Genomic DNA, 17,665 nt, shown 5'->3' on the forward strand with positions numbered 1-17,665 from the left:
CACTTCTACATGGATTTTATTTTTAAATTAATATTTGGTCATTTTTAACATTACTTTTCAAGTTTATCATTATTAAATTCTAGTTTCCTTTGTTTGGAATTGTAATTCTTTTTATATTCAATTGTATTAAATAAAAACGGAGAACAGGTCTGTCACTAGGTTAAATGTTTTATTTTGACAAATATGTTTCATTGATTTAAAGTTTGTTAAAAAACTTAATGAAGATTATTTAAAATGCATGTATTAAAAAATTCAATACTTACCCTATTGTAATGGGATTACACACAATAGAAGGAGCAGTAAAAGTGATTTCGTATTTTTGATCAAATAGCTCAGCTGTACAACATTGATGTTGGCAGCTTAATTACAGACATCCAACAGTGATACAGAATACTTCCAACTAAACAATAGAAAAATACTGTTACATGTGCAGTTTGGCCACTGTGCCACGTTAAAGATGATATACTTTTATATTTTATATTACAGTTATTTTGCTTGTGTTCAATGCAGAAGTAGTCTGTAATTATAAGATTAGATTAACACCCTGGGTTATTTCCAATCCAAATATTAATGGTAAGAAATTAGTGGGTTAGAAAGAAAACTTTTAGTAAAATCAAAGAAGTGTCATCAGGTGTATAATTTTTGTGAACGAAAAGCAATTGTCTTTTTGAAAACCTGCATTTTTACTTTTCTCCCTGTTAGTTTTCCTTTGCTTATGAAGTGAAATGCTTGTGTTTTTCCACCACATATTGTTTATGGTTTTATAAACTTTTTGACCTTTAAATAAACTCTTTAAGAGATGGAATGGAAATGAGTGCAGCGGATAAATATTTCTAGAACTCCGATAAGTATTTTTTTCCAGCTTCTTATGTGAGCAAGCTCTGTCTTTTATCTTTTGTTTGTCATGATAATATGAACTGAAGGACTGTAGGGGCTGTATTGCCCTTTCTATGGTATGTGCGTTATACTTTGCTCTTGAAAAGGAAATTACATTTAATTACGTTTGAAAGAACAGAAAAACGGGAGAGAGGATAAAGCCAACCAATCTGCTAAAGCCAATCTATATTGGTGTGTCCTAGATGACCCACAGTGGTGCGATCTCCCTGTTATTCTCTACAAGATAAGAAGTTATACAGAGAAGTGTTTGTGAAGTTGTGCTGTGTAGGTGGGCTCTCTGTGTGTGTCAGAAGCTGTACAGCTGTATGAGTCAGAGGCAGGGAGGAGAAAAGACTGCAGCAAAAACTGAATTGAATCTAAAAGACTTCCCTAATGCCTCCCACTTCTAATTCTATTGCAGTTTTCAAGTAAAGATGGAGAGACAAACTGTTTGAGCATATTGAGCATATGTTTGAAATAAAGTTTTTTTTATGGCATACAGTCAGGCACAAAGGCATTTGGCAGTCATAGATTCTGCAAGTTTTCATTAAATCATGATTTATAATTTAAAAGAATTTATTTGTATAATTGGCGGAGGAAATTTACCACCAACAAAGATGCCCTTAATACTTTGTGATGTAACTGTTTGCAGTGACAGAGATCAAACATTTCGTGTAGGTATTCACCCATTGGTCCCTTCTTCCATGCAGATCTTCTCAAGAGCTGGGATGTTTTGGAATTGTTGCTGGGAAACAAACTTTCAATTCCCTCCACAGATTCTCTTTTGGATTGAGGGCCAGAGACTCTCCAGAAGCTTGACATGTTTTTTATGTAGCCTCTCCTTTGTTGCCCAGGCGATGTGTTTGGAGCATTTTCATGCTGAATAATTCAGATTTATTCCATCTTCAATGATGGAATGAGGTTTATACCTCATATTTCACCATACATGGCCAGTTCATCCTTTCCTCAATGCAGATCAGTCATCCGGTCTCCTTTGCAGAAAAGCCACCCCAAAGTATGATGCTTCCACCTCCATGCTTTAGAGTGGGTATGGTGCTTTTGGGATACAACCTAGCATTCCTCTCCCTTCAAACATAGAGTGGTAATTATACCATAGAGTTCCATTTTGGTCTCATCTGACCACATTCAATTCTCCCATTCCTTATCTATATCATCCAGATTGTAAACTGTAGATTGGTCTGGACATGTGCAGGCTAAAGCAAAGAGACCTTTGGACGACTGCACCACAACAACATTGTACGTTACTAACGGGGACCTTTATTACTGCAGTCCTAGTTCTCTTTACATCGTTTCCCAGTTTCCCTGTGTAGTTCTGGGCTGTTTGCCACTGTTCTCAAGGTCATTTGTACCCCATGAGGTGAGATCTAGCATGGAGTGTCGGGTAGAGGGAGATCGTTGGTGATCTTGTTTTTATTTCAGTTTCTAATAATTGCTAACAGTTGATCTCTTATCAACCTGCTTGCTAATTGTAGATTGGTTCATCCCAGTCTTGTTAAGTTCCATGTGAACAATCTTGCCCCCTTTGTCCTTGGACAACTCTCTGGTCATGGTTGCAGTCTGACTGTTAATGGGTGTGGACAGGTGTATTGTATGTAACCAGTTTAGTATAGAACAGCTTCTTAAAGAAGAAGTAACAGGTCTGAAAGGTACAGAATTCTTGGTCTGAATACATTTTTTTCTGAACAACTTTACAAATAAATTTTCTTTAAAAATTATACAATGTGATTTCCTATGTTCCTTTTTTACATTGTGTCACAGTTAAAGTGAATCTATGATGAACATTACAGATTAATCTCTTATTGTTTTAAGTGGGACATTTTGCCAAATCTGTGACTGACAAATACCCTTTTGCCCCACTGTGCACTTCTGTTCAAGCAAGGATTTTTATAAGTCTGTAATGTTTTCTCTTTGCTTCACAACTGATGCAGCTGTCAACATGCTTCCTGCTGATGACCCTCCTAGTAAAACCCATGATCCACTTAGAATTCAGTGGTTCAACCACCTTAATATTGATCATGTTTGGAGTCTTGAAAATGTCTGGGCTGTTCGGCATATAAAATTTCAGTTTGGCCAAATCAGTTTTTTTGGAAGGAAGTATGCCTAACGTGCATTTTAAATGTGCACCATTTAATATATTTCTCAAATAAATCAATGCAAAAGTATTTAATTTATAAGATTTACACTAGATGGATGGACTTAAAAGAAAGACATTAGACAACTGTTGTGAATGCTGTTTTATAGGAAAAATCTTTTTGAAAACATTACTGAACTGTGGGCTACTACATACATTATTCTAAGTTAAAATTCTACATCTATTGATTTTTGTCTTTTACTATAATCACGATAAATATTTTTAAAAACGTTGAATCTTTTACTAATATTTAATGTAGGTTTCCGCTCATGCTACACTAGTGACATTGTACAGATGTTCTCATGCACATGTTGCCTTGACTCCTTGCTCAGGATTAGTAATTGGTTAAACTGTGGATCAGCCAGTTCCTGTCAGCAGCTGAGCAGTAACATAGTCAGGTCATGTCATTTCTCATTATTTCTATTTATTGGTACAACAAATATTAATAATTTCAGACGACTTGCTGCTATTACTTTTTTGCAAAAGTTTTTTTTTGTTTTCTTTATTTAAAATTAAGTTAAATTTTCCCCACATTGCATTAAATACAATATGGTTTCGTAATCTACTACTATGGTAAGGTTTGTCTTTGTTAGTGAGTGTGTGAATGGTTGGGGGGTAGGGAGACGCTTTCAGGGCATTCCTGGGTCACTACTCTTCACTCCTTCCTGATTGAAATCTTTATGGCCCTTGACCTTTTCCTTCCGTGTCGCACCTTTAATCTAGCAAACGGATATTTTACTGTCACTATAACATAATCCAATCACTTTCCCATGCTCTCCAAATATTCAATTTTAGTGATATGCATTTCCTTTTTTGCATAACTGTCAAATGCATCTATTTATTTCACGACATTACAAAGTAGAATGTGTAACCTACGAGTATTCAAAAGTCATGCCGCAATGCTCGCTCAGTTTACGGGGTGGGGGGTGGGCTAAATAAAAATACATATATACCGTGTGTGTGTGTGAGTATATATATATATGTATATATATAGTACTATTTCACAAGCACACACAAATTTGGTGTAGGTGTTAGGTAATCACATTGTTTAACAAAACCAAAAATCTACAATACACTGTCATTACTACCTTGAAATCATAACTGTCCACAATTTTGTCAGTTTGTTAATGTCACCGCTTTTAATGAAAATGCTGAAGCATTTAGTTGTAAGTAAATAATTTGAAAACATTTGTTTTAACACAAAAGCTTTCATTTTCTTGCTTTTCCCCACACCTCCCCCTTTGTTTTACATTGTAAAACTTAAGAAAATCAACTTTAAAAAAAAAAATCCCAATTAACTGCAGTCTGGTTGTAGATTTTTCCTTTGACGACATTCAGTGAAGTAACATTCCCCTCCAGAGTCTAAACTCCAGGTTGCATTGCTCAAACGTTGCATCATTCATACGTCAAACAAACATCCAAACGTGGAAAAAGTCTTTCATCTGCTGCTTTTGTGATATTTCTTGTAAAATAAAGTCACTTTTTGACAGCCTTTGCCATCAGACATGGCAGTCGATAACAGTCGTGTGATATTTCAAAGGTTGTAGTTACTGACAGAGCTGGTGGTCCATCACAGACAATAATTCCAAAAAGTGGCTTTGGACACGGTCATCCAGAGAGGGTAGATTAGAGAGAGGTTGAACTGTTTGCTGCTCCCTGTTTGGTTTGACCAAAATGTGTTGTTTTCACACTAGGGTAGCTGTGGACCCAGTATGAATGCTAACAAAAAAAAGAAAACAATTCACAACATTAACCAAATCCTGGGGCAAATCAACGCTGTTAATGTGAATGTGGCTTTATTATTTTCTCACAATAGTATAATCCAGTGAACGTCTATGGGTGACGTCACCCATAGAAAATGTCTTCCTTCCGGTTCCGACTAAATAAAGTTAATTCAGTCGCCATTTTGGAGCCAGACGTCCCCAGTAAGCCTTGATTGGTCCATCTACATTTCTATGGCAACCACCCTCGTCACTCAGGAGTGAGCACGCTAGAAGGTCACGCCCTTTCCACTGAAACCCTTCAAACATTTTACGCGAGGTCACCTACTTTTAGTGAGGCATCTGATTGGTCAGTTTATAACTTGAATAACTTGCGCTACAGCAAAAATATAAAGAAAATTAGGATTAGCTAGTACGTTAATAAAAGGTATTGGAGCAAGAATGGTTATTCTGAGGAGCACAATGACTGAGTAATAGCTGTTTATTTCCATTTATTTACTGTCAATGTTTCACACACATCGCACTTCAGAAGCGAACCAAAGACTGAAGTAGACCAAACTGCCTGAAATGATTATACAGTTTCAAACACCGGTCACTGTCCAAACTGGTGGGAAAGAAAAAGCTTATCCCCTGATAATCATGTAATAAAAAGTACAGGAGCTTCCTCCCTTCACAACTTTTAGTCTCTTAGACATTCTACAAGTTGAGCCGGGTTATTTATTTATTTGATAATTGTCATACTCCGTTTGCTTGTTTGATATTTAATTGTCATTAGATTAAATTTCATAACCTGTTGGTATTTCTTGATAAATGTTAGGATAAATCAATATTTTTTGGTGGTAACACTTTAAATACCTCATCTGATCTTTGATCCACTCAGTTCATATAATTCCATTTTTCCTGTTGAAGTGTTTGATCTGAATTATAATTTGCAAATGTCTGTTTTGAAAAGATATAGAGGTTGTTGAAGGATGGGAAAAATACCAAAGGAATGCTGCTCACCAAGTATAATTGACTTAATGTCAAGGCAAACCAGTGTCCCAGTGTCCCCGCACTGTTCCCATTACCATGTCACGAACATTCAGGGCTCTATAATGACGGGCTGCACCTTGCATGCACAGATTGGCTCTCTCTGCTTCATCTGGCATGCAGAGTGGTAATTCTGTATGATTAAAGAGGTTTATTCGCTTCTGTCAAAATAATGTTGCCAGACCCAGCCAAGTTTTCCTCTGCTCATCACACAAATTTCTAGAACGCTTGTTTCTTTTCTGAAAGGGATGTGACAGCGTAGGCTCCATCCAAATGCAAAATTAGATAGACTTATTGAACAAAGGCGATCAGAAGTTGGGAAAATAACAAAATGGTTCTATAAAAATTTTTCATGCTGCCATTAAATAGTTTATGCTCCATCTAACCTTATTATAAGTTCTTTAAAAAAAAAAAGGTACATCTAGGTCAAAAGTTGCCTGTGAATTTTGCAACTTCATATAATTACTTCATGGGCTTTAGATTGCAATACTCTGTTAGGTGATTGCTTGTATCTGGACTGTTCATGTAGGATCCGTGCCTGTGAAGCATTTCAACTTTTCCAGTTTAGTTCCTCGCATCGAAGGCTGTGTCACAACGTGGTTAAAAGTCAACCGCCACAAACTTAGTATTTTTAGCTAAAAGGCTCGGCTCGACTTTGAACTTTTCTGTGAAACGACACGGTCATTCAATTAGGAGAGGGAATTTGCTTTGAAATGTTGTCTAGCTGTGTTTCTGGTGTTCTATGTTGTAGTGCAGAGCTCAGATAAGAGATTATTGCAGGACAACTTCTTTTTAAACTGTTTTAAGGCTATAAACACTCTTACAATTGAGATAAAATGAAGACAATGCAACAACATTATGACTGACTATTGCAGGGTAAATATGTGACTGACAATTTCTTTCGAGACAAGTTGTTCTTTCACCACAGAACTGTTTGACTCCACCTTTTTTTTACAAGCTTGAATTCTTTTAAATTGCTTAAGGCAAAAAAAGGGAACATATTTTTTGTATTCTGGTTTTTATTGTGTAGATTTTAGTGTTGATTCGTAAAGTTTTTCTCAGGGAATAGCCTCTTGTGTTTTAAACTCTCTGCCTCTTCAAATCCAATTTCTAACTGATTGTTAAGAATTGCAAAGCACTGACCTCCCCTACATTTGCTATGAGCCACATTGTTTTCCTCAAGGAAAGTTGTCCATCTTCAACCTAACCTTTAAAATGTCTGTGACAGAACGAAATTCGAATGCTTGCAGATAATTCTTTACAAAAAAAATACTATGATCTATAGTTTTCCTTATTCATTAAGGCTCCCTCTCACGCTGTGCATCTGTCCTGCCTTCTCCGTTTTAGGAGGATCTATTCAGAACAAGCCCCCCGTTTCTCATTTTTCCTGCAGAGGAGATGGTCACACAATGGCATGAACTTCTTTAGTGATGCATCACTGCCTAACAAGTATTTGCCTCATTCAGTCCGTCACTTAGTTTTCAAACATTTGCTGGAGAAAGCCTGCCTTTTGCTTGCGGTTTGTTTTGTTTTTGTCTTAAACAATTTTATTTGTCGAGAGACACAACTCCCTAATGTATAGTTTTAAGAGATCGAGTTGTTTTCTTGCTGAAGGAATTTTAATCACGCATTTTTTGTATTTTATAGTAGAATAAACATAGTTTTATAAAAGTATTTTTAATGTTTATAGTCATTTTTAGGTTTTGGAATTTTTAAAGCTACTTTTGACTCTTCTTAGGTGTTAACTTAAAATAAATTGGCTTATTCACAGACCTAGTACTTGACTGTTAGGGGAGTACATCACTGGGACCTTTTAGTGATGCACATTTAGATTCTTTTAACTGTACAAAAATGATTAATATTTATATTATTTAACTCATAATGTTTTTTTTTTTTGCAGGTTCTTTGAATTTCTCTACTAAAATATTACAAAATACAGTCGTGAAAGGAATTTTTTTTTAAATCTCCCTTTATAAAATCCTTTGCACAGTTTGTGATTTTCTTGCAATCGATGTGAATTTTGACATTCTATTGTTTTATTTTAATTCAAATATCAAAGATTTCAAAGAACAAATCCTAATTGCTCAAATGCCCTTTGAAATGCCTAACTGAAGAGTATCTTAATATGTACTGCTGAAGCTTTGACATAGTCTGTCTGTGCAGGCAACAGAAAAAGTTTCATCTTTTCTCAATACTGTTCTGCAATTCCACTTTTTTGTAGTCATGCTCTGCTGTTTAACCACTCCAGCAAAGCTGCTGATGTCTGATGGGAATGTTCTCTTATTTGTTGATTAAAAAAAGAGCAAGATGTAAAGCTGACTAAGAAAGAAGAAAAAAAAAAAGGTGAGACTTTGCGCCGCTCTGTGCAGCAAGACTCAAGTTTTGATGAGCAGGAGCTCGGTATCAGGAGAAGGCCTGTTAATGCTTTACCAGCTAGCAGAAGGAACGCGACAAAGGAGGCCAAGGCCCTTTGAAAGGCCACAGTGGAACCTCTCTTGCATGCCAAGCATTCCTGTGTGCTGTGTAAAGGTTGAGGCAGCACGGAGCATCGAGCGGGCCTTCCTCATGAGAGCCACCTTAAAACACACAAAGACGGGGCTCCCATCGCTTTTGTCTCATGTGCCTCAGCATCCACTGATCCTGAATGCTTTTGTGTGAATTGCTTTGTGGTGATGTACGTGGAGTGTTGAATTCCCTTCAAACTTTCTGGGTCTGTTCAGAAATTCCCTCTGTTTCCTTAAGTTTTAAACAAAATCTTGAATCTCCAAGCAGACAGCACTTTTTTTTAAAATCTAACTTGTCAATTCTGACAGATTTTGCAGTCTTGTCCTATCTTTGAAATCGGCCCACATGCCAGGTCACACAGTAATTACAGGTGCTTGTCAGTAGTATTTTTGAAAGGCTGCCAAATCTCTGCTCCATCACCTGTGAATACTGCCCTTCTCGTGACCCTGCAGCCTACAGAGAAGGAACTGTTGGCACCCTTAGATGTCAGACAAGTGTAAATTACACAAATCTATTTAACTGAGATTTAAGTTTCTATTTGTTCACGCTGATAAGACGAATGTTTTCTGCTGAGTTAATCTGCCATGGCTAAACAAAGGTTAAAGCAACGCCTTCTCTGTTGATTTTTCTCAATGGGTTCCCTTCAAAACACTCCTAAAGGTTATGACGATTTCCCTTCTCCTGCAGACGGTGTTGATTTATTTTTAAACTAGATCTGCCTTCCTTCTGGAGGCTGTGGTCTTCTTTTTTTTTCTAGCTGTAATGAGAAGTGTGAAGCTGCCGGAGGTGCAGTGTTCTCAAGTGGGCAGGTGCAGTCGGCCATGAAAATGCAAATGTTGGCCTGCAAATAAGCAGGTGCAGCATACATGGATCAATTCACATGGTTTCAGTCACGTGGTCGGCAGTCTTGGAGACTGTCCTGCAAGTGTTTGGATAAATGGATGGATTGCAGGTGCCGTGAGGAGCATTCAGGTCATTTATAGTCTGTGCCCACCAGTGGAAACAATGCCATTTGAATAACAAAAGGAATGAGAAAACTTAGCTTTTTTTTGAAACAAATGTGGATATTATCACATTTATTTGAAGCCATATAAAAATATTCTGCTGCGTTGATTGTATGGCTGTAATGATTCATTTTAACGATTCGATTCATATTGTAATTTGTGGTTGGCGATCTGATTCATAGTTGATATTCATTGTGATGTAATGGCACTGGATCGTTTTTACGTTAGAGTTAAACGAACCTACCATCTCTAACTCGAATGGTATTTTCCAATACCGATTATAATGGATTGATTTCATTTTAAAAAACAATTATATAATGGTAGAAAGATCGTTTTCATCAACAACTTGCCTCAGATTGTTCTGGTTGGATCCTAGGAATATAAATCAATTCATTGATGAAGTCGATTAGTAGTTACACCCCTAATTTATTGTTGAAAAATAAAATGAAACAGGTAGAAGTTTCTGTTTTGTTGCAGAGAAGATGCAGCCTTCCTTCAGGATAACGCTTGAGTAAACCTCTGGATTCTGATAAATAATGGGCTGGTACAGGAGGAACTGTTTTTATGTGATCTAAACGGTCTCAAAAATTGGTTTGTTGGGGGGTGGGGGGGGGTCTCTCTGCAACAAGTGAGCTTCACGTTCCCCTCCACCCTGGTTTCTCTGCGTCCTCTCCTCTGCTGCGCACCTGCCCCCCCTCCCCAGTCGCGCAGGCTGCGCTGCAACAGCCTTGAAGCAGGACTGCACCATTCCCACCGCCTCCGCCAGGGAGGCTGTACTCCGCTCCTGCGCGGAGGAGCCGTCGTGCAGCCTGTGAAGAGGAAGAGGGCGAACCTCCGCGCTCTGACGCGCTCCGCATCCACTCCTCCCCCTTTGCTGCCGAGTGTCACCCTCTTCCCCTCTCATCTGCTCACTCCCTGCTCGGCGGCGCTTGAGCCTCCGGGATCGTCGCATCGCATTGTTTCAAGCAGTCGACCAACACCCCCACCCCCTCCTCCCCTCCTGGCGTGAAGTCGTCGTGATACGGTGGAGTGTTTGCGTCCCCCCCCCCCCCCTTTTTTTGGTAATTATTATAATTTTTTTGCCCGAATGCCTGCACCGTGGGAATCTACTGCCTGCGCGCAAGTCCGGTGACGTGCCCGAGCATGTCCACACCGCAGACGGCGTCGGATTTACCTGAAAGTACGCTGCCCTCCTCACACCGCCCGAGCCACCTCCTCGCGCGCGCAGCCCCGGACTTCCCCGATTTTCACTGAAGAGGGAGAAAGGACAAACCCACCGGACTGCAAGGATGGGGTTCTACGGCACTTTAAAGATGATTTTCTACAAAGTGAGTAGGCTTTCTGCATGTGTGTCACCTCTGGCGCATCCTGTCGTCCGTCATGATTGAAAGCTGGACGCGCTCCGTCGCCCTCATCATCTTTGACGCGTCTCTCTGGCTGCAGATTGTGCGGCCAGTTCTGAGGATGAACAGCAGACGCCTGTTTAATTGGCTGGGCCTTAATGTAACGTTAGTTACATGCAATAATAAAACCCATTATTTCTTCACTTGGCCTGCTCTCATCATTTACTATTTTTGTTAAATTTAGTCACATAAAAGGCTTTTATTTTTTGGTTTTTCTTTTTATTTAAGATAACATTTTCTCATGAAGAATTCAGTCTGTGCCTGACTAAATTCATTTAAGTGTTTCCGTTTTGCTCAAACATCCATGACTGATGTTTCCTCCATCTGCCCTCTGCTCTACAGACTTTAAATTAGGCAAAGTGAAGCATACAAACAGGCACTTTCTCCCTCTATTTACAGATGTTTTAACTGTACTTAATGCAGCTGCAGTTATCTTCTTCCTGACTACGCCGTCTACTCCAAATGCATCCATGTGATCCGCCTGCCTCTGCCTGTTGGAGTGGAGCCTATTCCTTGACTCTGTGCTCTGGCCTCAGGCACCAGAGATAATGGGTCACTGTGTCAGACTATGTGATTGAGAATCAACCCCAGGATGAATGGCATGTTGTGGTGTAGAAGAACAAAAAGTGAAATGGTCCAAACAGGAGTATCTAATTAATGATCAGCACAGAGGGTTGTTTTTAACCGAGTGGGTTGTGGTTTCTAGATCAAACGGTTGCCTTTTCCCCCGTTAGTTTAATGTACTTTGTCGGAATTCTCCTGCAGAGCCTGAATATTTTCTTTCTCACCCCTAGCAGGTTAGTGACCTTTATTTAGAAACAAAGCCGTTACTTTTAGGGAGGATTCAAACGTGCTTTTGAAGTGGCTTTTCTGGACTCTGATCCACTCTGTTGAAAGTGTTCGGTTCAGAGGTTAAAGGTGTCTGTCACTCGTCAGGGTGTGGGTGGGTGTGGGTGGGGGGGGGGGGGGGGGGACTTAAGTGACCCCTTGAAAGACTGTTTGAAAAATGAGACTTTTCGAGTGACTGCAAAATGCCGTAAACACATTACGCAAGAATTGATTGCAATCTTTAAAACATCATTAACCTGCTGCACATCCATCTGTCCTTCTTTTTTCTTCTTTTTGTCAAGTGGGGAGAAGCCTGGGGGGGGGGGGGGGGGGGGGGGGAGAGAGAGAGAGAGAAGACTTGCTGGTGGTGATTTACAAACACTGCATTCTCTGGTTACTTTTTCCCAGGCTGAAACATTAGAAGAGGCTGATTACACTCCGTACTTTTTTTTGTTTTTTATCCCTTCATTCCCACATTTAGCTTGAAGTTTCTCTTTTTATCCATGTTCTCAGTGAGACACATTCACCCTGAAAAGCCAACCACTTCCCTCCTTTTTTTTTTTTCTCGGAAGCACTCACACCCCTACTGCATGCATACACACACCCAGGCTCTCCTTGACTACTGAACTGCCTTTGCAGTGAGATGTCTTTTTTTGAAGATGGGTGGATGGGTTGAAGACCCACACCGTAGAAATGTAATTCATCACTTGAAACAAGTCTTTAATAAGCTGAATACACATATATTTTTGTAAAACATGGTAATCAGTGTTTGTGTTGTTTTAATTGTATTTCATTAGATTTTTCAGAAATTTTCCCTCACAAGTTGATTGTTTTTTGTGACTTGTCTGTTATTTGACATTATCTATACAAATAACTAGTCCAGGGTGGAGCAATATATATCCATTAAAACCTTTTTTTTTACTTAAAATGCAATACTTTAGCATGAAAGTAGGAACTGTGATTTCTATTTGTTGAATGAAGCACATGGATTAACCTCTCAGATGTTTCTTTTTTTCATTGTTTTAATTAGATACAGTCTGGGAAATTAAATGTTTGAACATTTTTAAACTGTGCAGAACACCGATCCATTTTAAATTCCCACTTTGATTTGATTTGTGTTTTTGGTCTTTTTAAACATTTTCTTGTAGCATTTATCTCATAATGGACATTTTTATAAAATTAAGATTAGAATTGCGTTTCTGAGTATTTATTTCAAATATTTGTGAATCAGGAGCAGACGAAAAAAAATAACGTTTGAAAAAGGTTCTAGTTGTGACGTAGAAGCTACAATAGACGAGCCACAAGCTCCCTGCTCCACTCTGCATCCATTTGTAGACGACTGGATCCATGTTGGTCTTTGTTTTCCTCCTCCGATCTGGCGGAAAACTGTACGGCCAAAAAGCTCCAGTATTGCTCGCCAGTAATGTTAGGCTGGAGTTGTGAGGGGCTGTAAGCTAGAGGGAAAGCATGTAAACAGATGGGTAGTGTGGAGGGGCACGCCAACAGTCCCCGCCCACAAATCAGAGGTGAATTTTTAATGAACTCCTGCTGCTCTGCAGAAACTATGTCCTAGAAAATGACACCAAAAAGCGTTTGTTTTTTAAAGTATGGCTAAAAAATGGCATAATCATTATTAGATGGCCACTTGAAGCAATAGATCAAAAGATGAATGGAGTGGGTCTTTAAAGACAATATCTTTGCTCCTAAGGAGTTCAGCACTCAGCAATTCTCAGTCAGGCTCTGAATTGGGAAGAAAGAATCCAAAATCGTTGTGCAGATCAGTCCAAGGTTAGGGGGCTATAAGCTGCAGGATATTTTGGAGTGCTCATCACAGACACGTCTGTTGGAAATCTGCCATTTGTTATCGGGGACTGAATCTGTATTCAGGAAATATTGACTAGGGTGTCCAGCATTGATTTCTAATTCCTGGATGCCTTTGCAGATATGCTGCTCATGATTCATCTCTTCTGTGGTTCTAAAGAAAAACAGCCCCCCCCCCCCCCCCCCCCAAAAAAAAAGAAACAAAAAAAAAAAAAAAAAAGCTGAATTCCTCCATCACGAATTGCTGTTTTCATATATTTGTGCCTATGTGGAGAAACCTCAGAGGACAAGCACACATATGCACGTTTCCTTAATTATAGTGATAAACAAAAAAAGCACACATCTTAAGATAGACGTGTAATCATGCCAGTGTAGAGCCAGACAGCATGGAGTCAAATGTCCAGTGTTGTTTTTCTGAGCAGCTTATAAGGCTACAATAACATGCTTGCTTCAAAAGGCCATTGTTTTCTTCAGAGATTAATGCAAGTGCCATTGAAATGTAGTTTCTGCTCTTACTGTATTCCACTATGTGATTAAGGCCACTAAACAATGAGTTTTCAGCACAGGATGTGCTTACCTTTCAACTCTAAACAATGCGTTGCTGAATGGCTTTTGCCTTAAATGGCTTGACTTGATAAAATATGAATCTGAAAAAGTTTGAAGTACAAGGATCTGTTGATTGATTTGTTTCTATGGAAATTGATGAGCAAGTCATAGGTAAACAATGCCACATGTTCCTTAAATCAACCTAATTCAGCCTTGTTTTTTTGTCTGATATGTATTGGAATTCAGTTTTGGGTCAATGATCACAAAAACAGACAATCTTATGACTTGTTTTTGATTCCAAACTGTAATGCTTTTTATTTTTTTGCACTTTCATCCAATTTATTTGTTGCTCAAATAGGAAGGGAAATGGATGCATAACATAAAGGATTACTTAGTCATCCCATTAAGTACCGGTAGATATTTTCACACTTTACTTGACAATGTTTTAAGACTATTTTATTTTTCAATCTGAGCTGTTCATTAGATCGTGATGGAAGCATTAAGTTCAGCTGTTTTTTTTTTAGTGAGGATTATTTTTCTGGTGAGACATTAACAGCCGGTGTTCAACTATTCTGCCGGCTTGTTTGTTTTGTCGGAGCTCAGCCAGGATGTAGCCGTTGCTTCCATGTGCAAAGCAGTCTTGCCAGAGATGCGCACTGGATGAAGCAAATGACCATGCCCAGGCTTTTAGAGAAACTCCTTTGTAGGCACAGCAGGGTATGTGGTTATAGGGACTGGGTCATGTGTACACATCAAGGTAATGGAGATTATGAAAGAGCAGAGTTGCTGGTCTGTCTGTGAAGTTTTTGTATGAATCAGAAATGTATCCAGTGAAAGTATTCTTTAGTCGTGTTTTTGGAGTTTGGGTTTACATGTGTGGGTTGGAATTACTATTCAATGGGTGACGCTCTTTTTGTGCCATAAGGATGAGAAAACCGTTCAGAATCGACATCAATCAACGTGTGTCTTTCATGATGGACCGTTTTTATAAGTCTAGCTGATGTGTTCAATGCTCACTTGTAGTTTTCACATTTGAGTTGGGAAAATAGTGCCATTTATGTTTAAAAACTGGATTTAAGACATAAAGTCAACAAAATCTGCAACTTGCAAAGTCATTGTTCGCCTAATTAAAAAACAAATGCTTTCTGATCAATTTACTAAAAAAAAAATGTTTTTCCTCTTTTAATTTTTCAGATGAAGAGAAAGTTGGACCATGGCCCCGAGGTCCGACCTTTCCCTTCAGGAAAAAAGCCCTGCAAAGGCCCGGAATATTCCAGGTACGGTCTGAGATTTTTCAATGTTTCTACAATGAGACACACTTTTCCTTCAAAATGGAAACGGCTCTTCAATCAAGTCCCTTTGTTGCTGCTGCTGCTGCAGCATCTTGCCTTTTGTTCCCCCATCTGCCACATATATACTAATTGAGCTTGACATGAAAAGAAATCAGAAGTGTCGCACGACGTAGACGTATCCTGCATGTGCCCTCCAACAGTTGGGCGTTTCACGCTCTATTGTATGCAGCCTCGAGTCCCAAATGTTTTTCCTTAGGCTGCATCTTTAATGCACGTCTTGGCATGTGTGTACATTAAAATTTCAGTTCAAGGCAGCCACTTAAAGCTAAACGCTGCCATGTAACTGGCGCCTTCTCAGTTTCCTCTTCCATTAAATATGAATCAATAAAGAAATGGACCTCAAACTTCCATTTTTGCTGTCAGCACGCTGAATCTGAAGAATAGGCGATGTCCAATGAATGCTTTATCCTGCCCTTCAAAAAATTTGTAAAGCAATAGAATATTATGTTAAAGTTTCCAGGGTAACAGCATTTGAGCTATTATCATTAAGTAAATTAGGTGGGAAATTAAAATGCTACAAGTTAGCAGTACTTCTTTAAATATCTTCAAATGATCAATTTTTATTCCTTGAATGCACTTCTATCACATCTGTCTTTACTGTCTAATAGCGGTTGCTTGCACCTAAACGCCTAAATCAGTGTTTTTGAGGTGTTTTGCTTTGCTATGAATTACAGCCCAACAGGAATTGTCCCGTGTCCAGCCACACCCACCACATTTGGCCACATCAGAACAGCCAATGGTCAGGGGCAACAGAGACGACGCATCACCTCAATCCAACCCCCCACAGGTCTCCATGAATGGCTCCGAACCTTTCAGGTCAGTTCAAAGGGATTCATTATTCTCAATGGTTTAATGTCCAGTTACTGTTTCTTTAGTCTTACTAGACAAAGCTCTCTATTTTTTTTCATATTTCTTACAGTTATTCAATCATCCATTTGTTTTTTATTTTATTTTTTTCCTTTTTTAATGTTGGGTTGACCGCCATGATGAAGCTTTGGATTCGATCTTATACTTTACCCACAATTTTTTCCAATTTTTTGTTTTTAATGAAACGCCGAACTTGTCAGGGTTAAATTAAAAATGTATTACCTGAAAATATGAACACACACAAGTGTTGTGTGAAGCTGTCACATCTGACAATTTTTTATAACCTATTTTTTTATTCCCTATTCAATCTTTTTTGTGAGTTTGGACAGTTTTGGACAGTGGAAAACTGACGGAGTTAAGCCTCAGGTCTGCTTTCAGGATATTCCCTACTCCAGTCCAAGCTTGTGTGTCGTTTCTGGAAAAGCGACAAACAGAACTACAGAAAATCTTGCTGTTCCTGTTTAGGCAGTATTTGTCTTTTTGGAGGTTTTGTGTTGAGGACTTTTGCTCTCAGGGAAAGTTTGCGTTGCGTTTGTGTAATTTCTTTGAGAAGCAGCTCTTTTGCAGACCTCCCGATTTGAGAAAAAGCATAAACAAATAAATGATAGCTCAAAGACGATGGCAAAAGCGCAGTGCTTTTTATAAAATTTGCCTGGAGAATGCAATGAATATTTTGAAAGTTCATATCATTCTAGTATGCTGATAAACGAGGTTTTTAGGAAAAATCCATTTGAAAAAGCAGGAGTAGGAAGAATATATTTTTTTGCATCTCTATGTTTAACAAGAAAAAAAAAAGACAGATGCTTGCTTCGCCATTAGATTGGGAGTAGTAAATCTGAATTTTTGTTAAGTTCCGTTTGCACTCACAGACTTGGTTAACTTGCAGGGGCAGAAGGTTGAAGACATCAAATAAGTAGATGCTGTTTTTCCCTCTGTTGGGGAGTTCTCTGAACCTCCTGGTTATCCTAACAAACGGCACCTTCGGCTAAACCCTTTAGCTGCCAAATTATAGGTGGAGTGCCTGTGCCAGATTTTCCAGCCTGCGCCTTAACCTGTAATCATTACTCAGTGCTCTGTAGGGCAGAGAAGCTGCAGCTGTTGGTTTGAACGTGCAGTCCAAGTGCAATTCAGCAGCAACTGTTTAACAAGTCAAAGTTAAAGCTGGAGGAGATTACACGGTTCTGTGAATTTATTTGATTGAAGCTGCTTCCTGATGGTTAACTTTTCCACTGATGGCTTCTGTTAAGATGCAGGAGCCTCAAGCGACTGCTGCCGTGGAAACCAAGCAGGGGCCATTATTGTTGCACTGGACAAGGCACGATGCCTTTAAAGGGCTCCTGTTGAGAATGCCAACAAACAATAGTAGTCAATTCTTCAAGCTACCTTTTTCTACGTTTTTTATCTACATTTTTGGAGCATCCTGTGTAAAAATGAATAAATAAATAAGATAGATGTGGCGTCAATGATGAGATAGTAATGGTGCTGTGCCAGCAAAGTTACTGCATGGTCGTTTAGAGTATTCTTTCGGATAGGCTGATGTTTTAAAGCTGCACCCAACAGA

General features: G+C 38.9%; 1 protein-coding gene across 3 annotated transcripts in view; it reads left to right on the forward strand.

The window, feature by feature from the left end:
* Window positions 1-17,665, forward strand: part of LOC144994221 (F-box/WD repeat-containing protein 7) — an 82,054-nt gene that overhangs the window by 50,283 nt on the left and 14,106 nt on the right. For 2 of the 3 annotated variants that reach the window (XM_078951237.1, XM_078951242.1), the window contains 2 exons: window positions 15,080-15,162; window positions 15,912-16,053. In XM_078951237.1, the coding sequence (XP_078807363.1) occupies window positions 15,080-15,162; window positions 15,912-16,053 (225 nt within the window). Of the gene's footprint in view, window positions 1-10,045; window positions 10,616-15,079; window positions 15,163-15,911; window positions 16,054-17,665 lie in introns of those variants that run through there. The other variant, XM_078951245.1, reaches the window with a different exon arrangement.

This window comes from Oryzias latipes, chromosome 1 (genome assembly GCF_053564925.1).
Source record: "Oryzias latipes strain Hd-rR chromosome 1, Olatipes_Hd-rR_3.1".
Lineage (NCBI taxonomy): Eukaryota > Metazoa > Chordata > Actinopteri > Beloniformes > Adrianichthyidae > Oryzias > Oryzias latipes.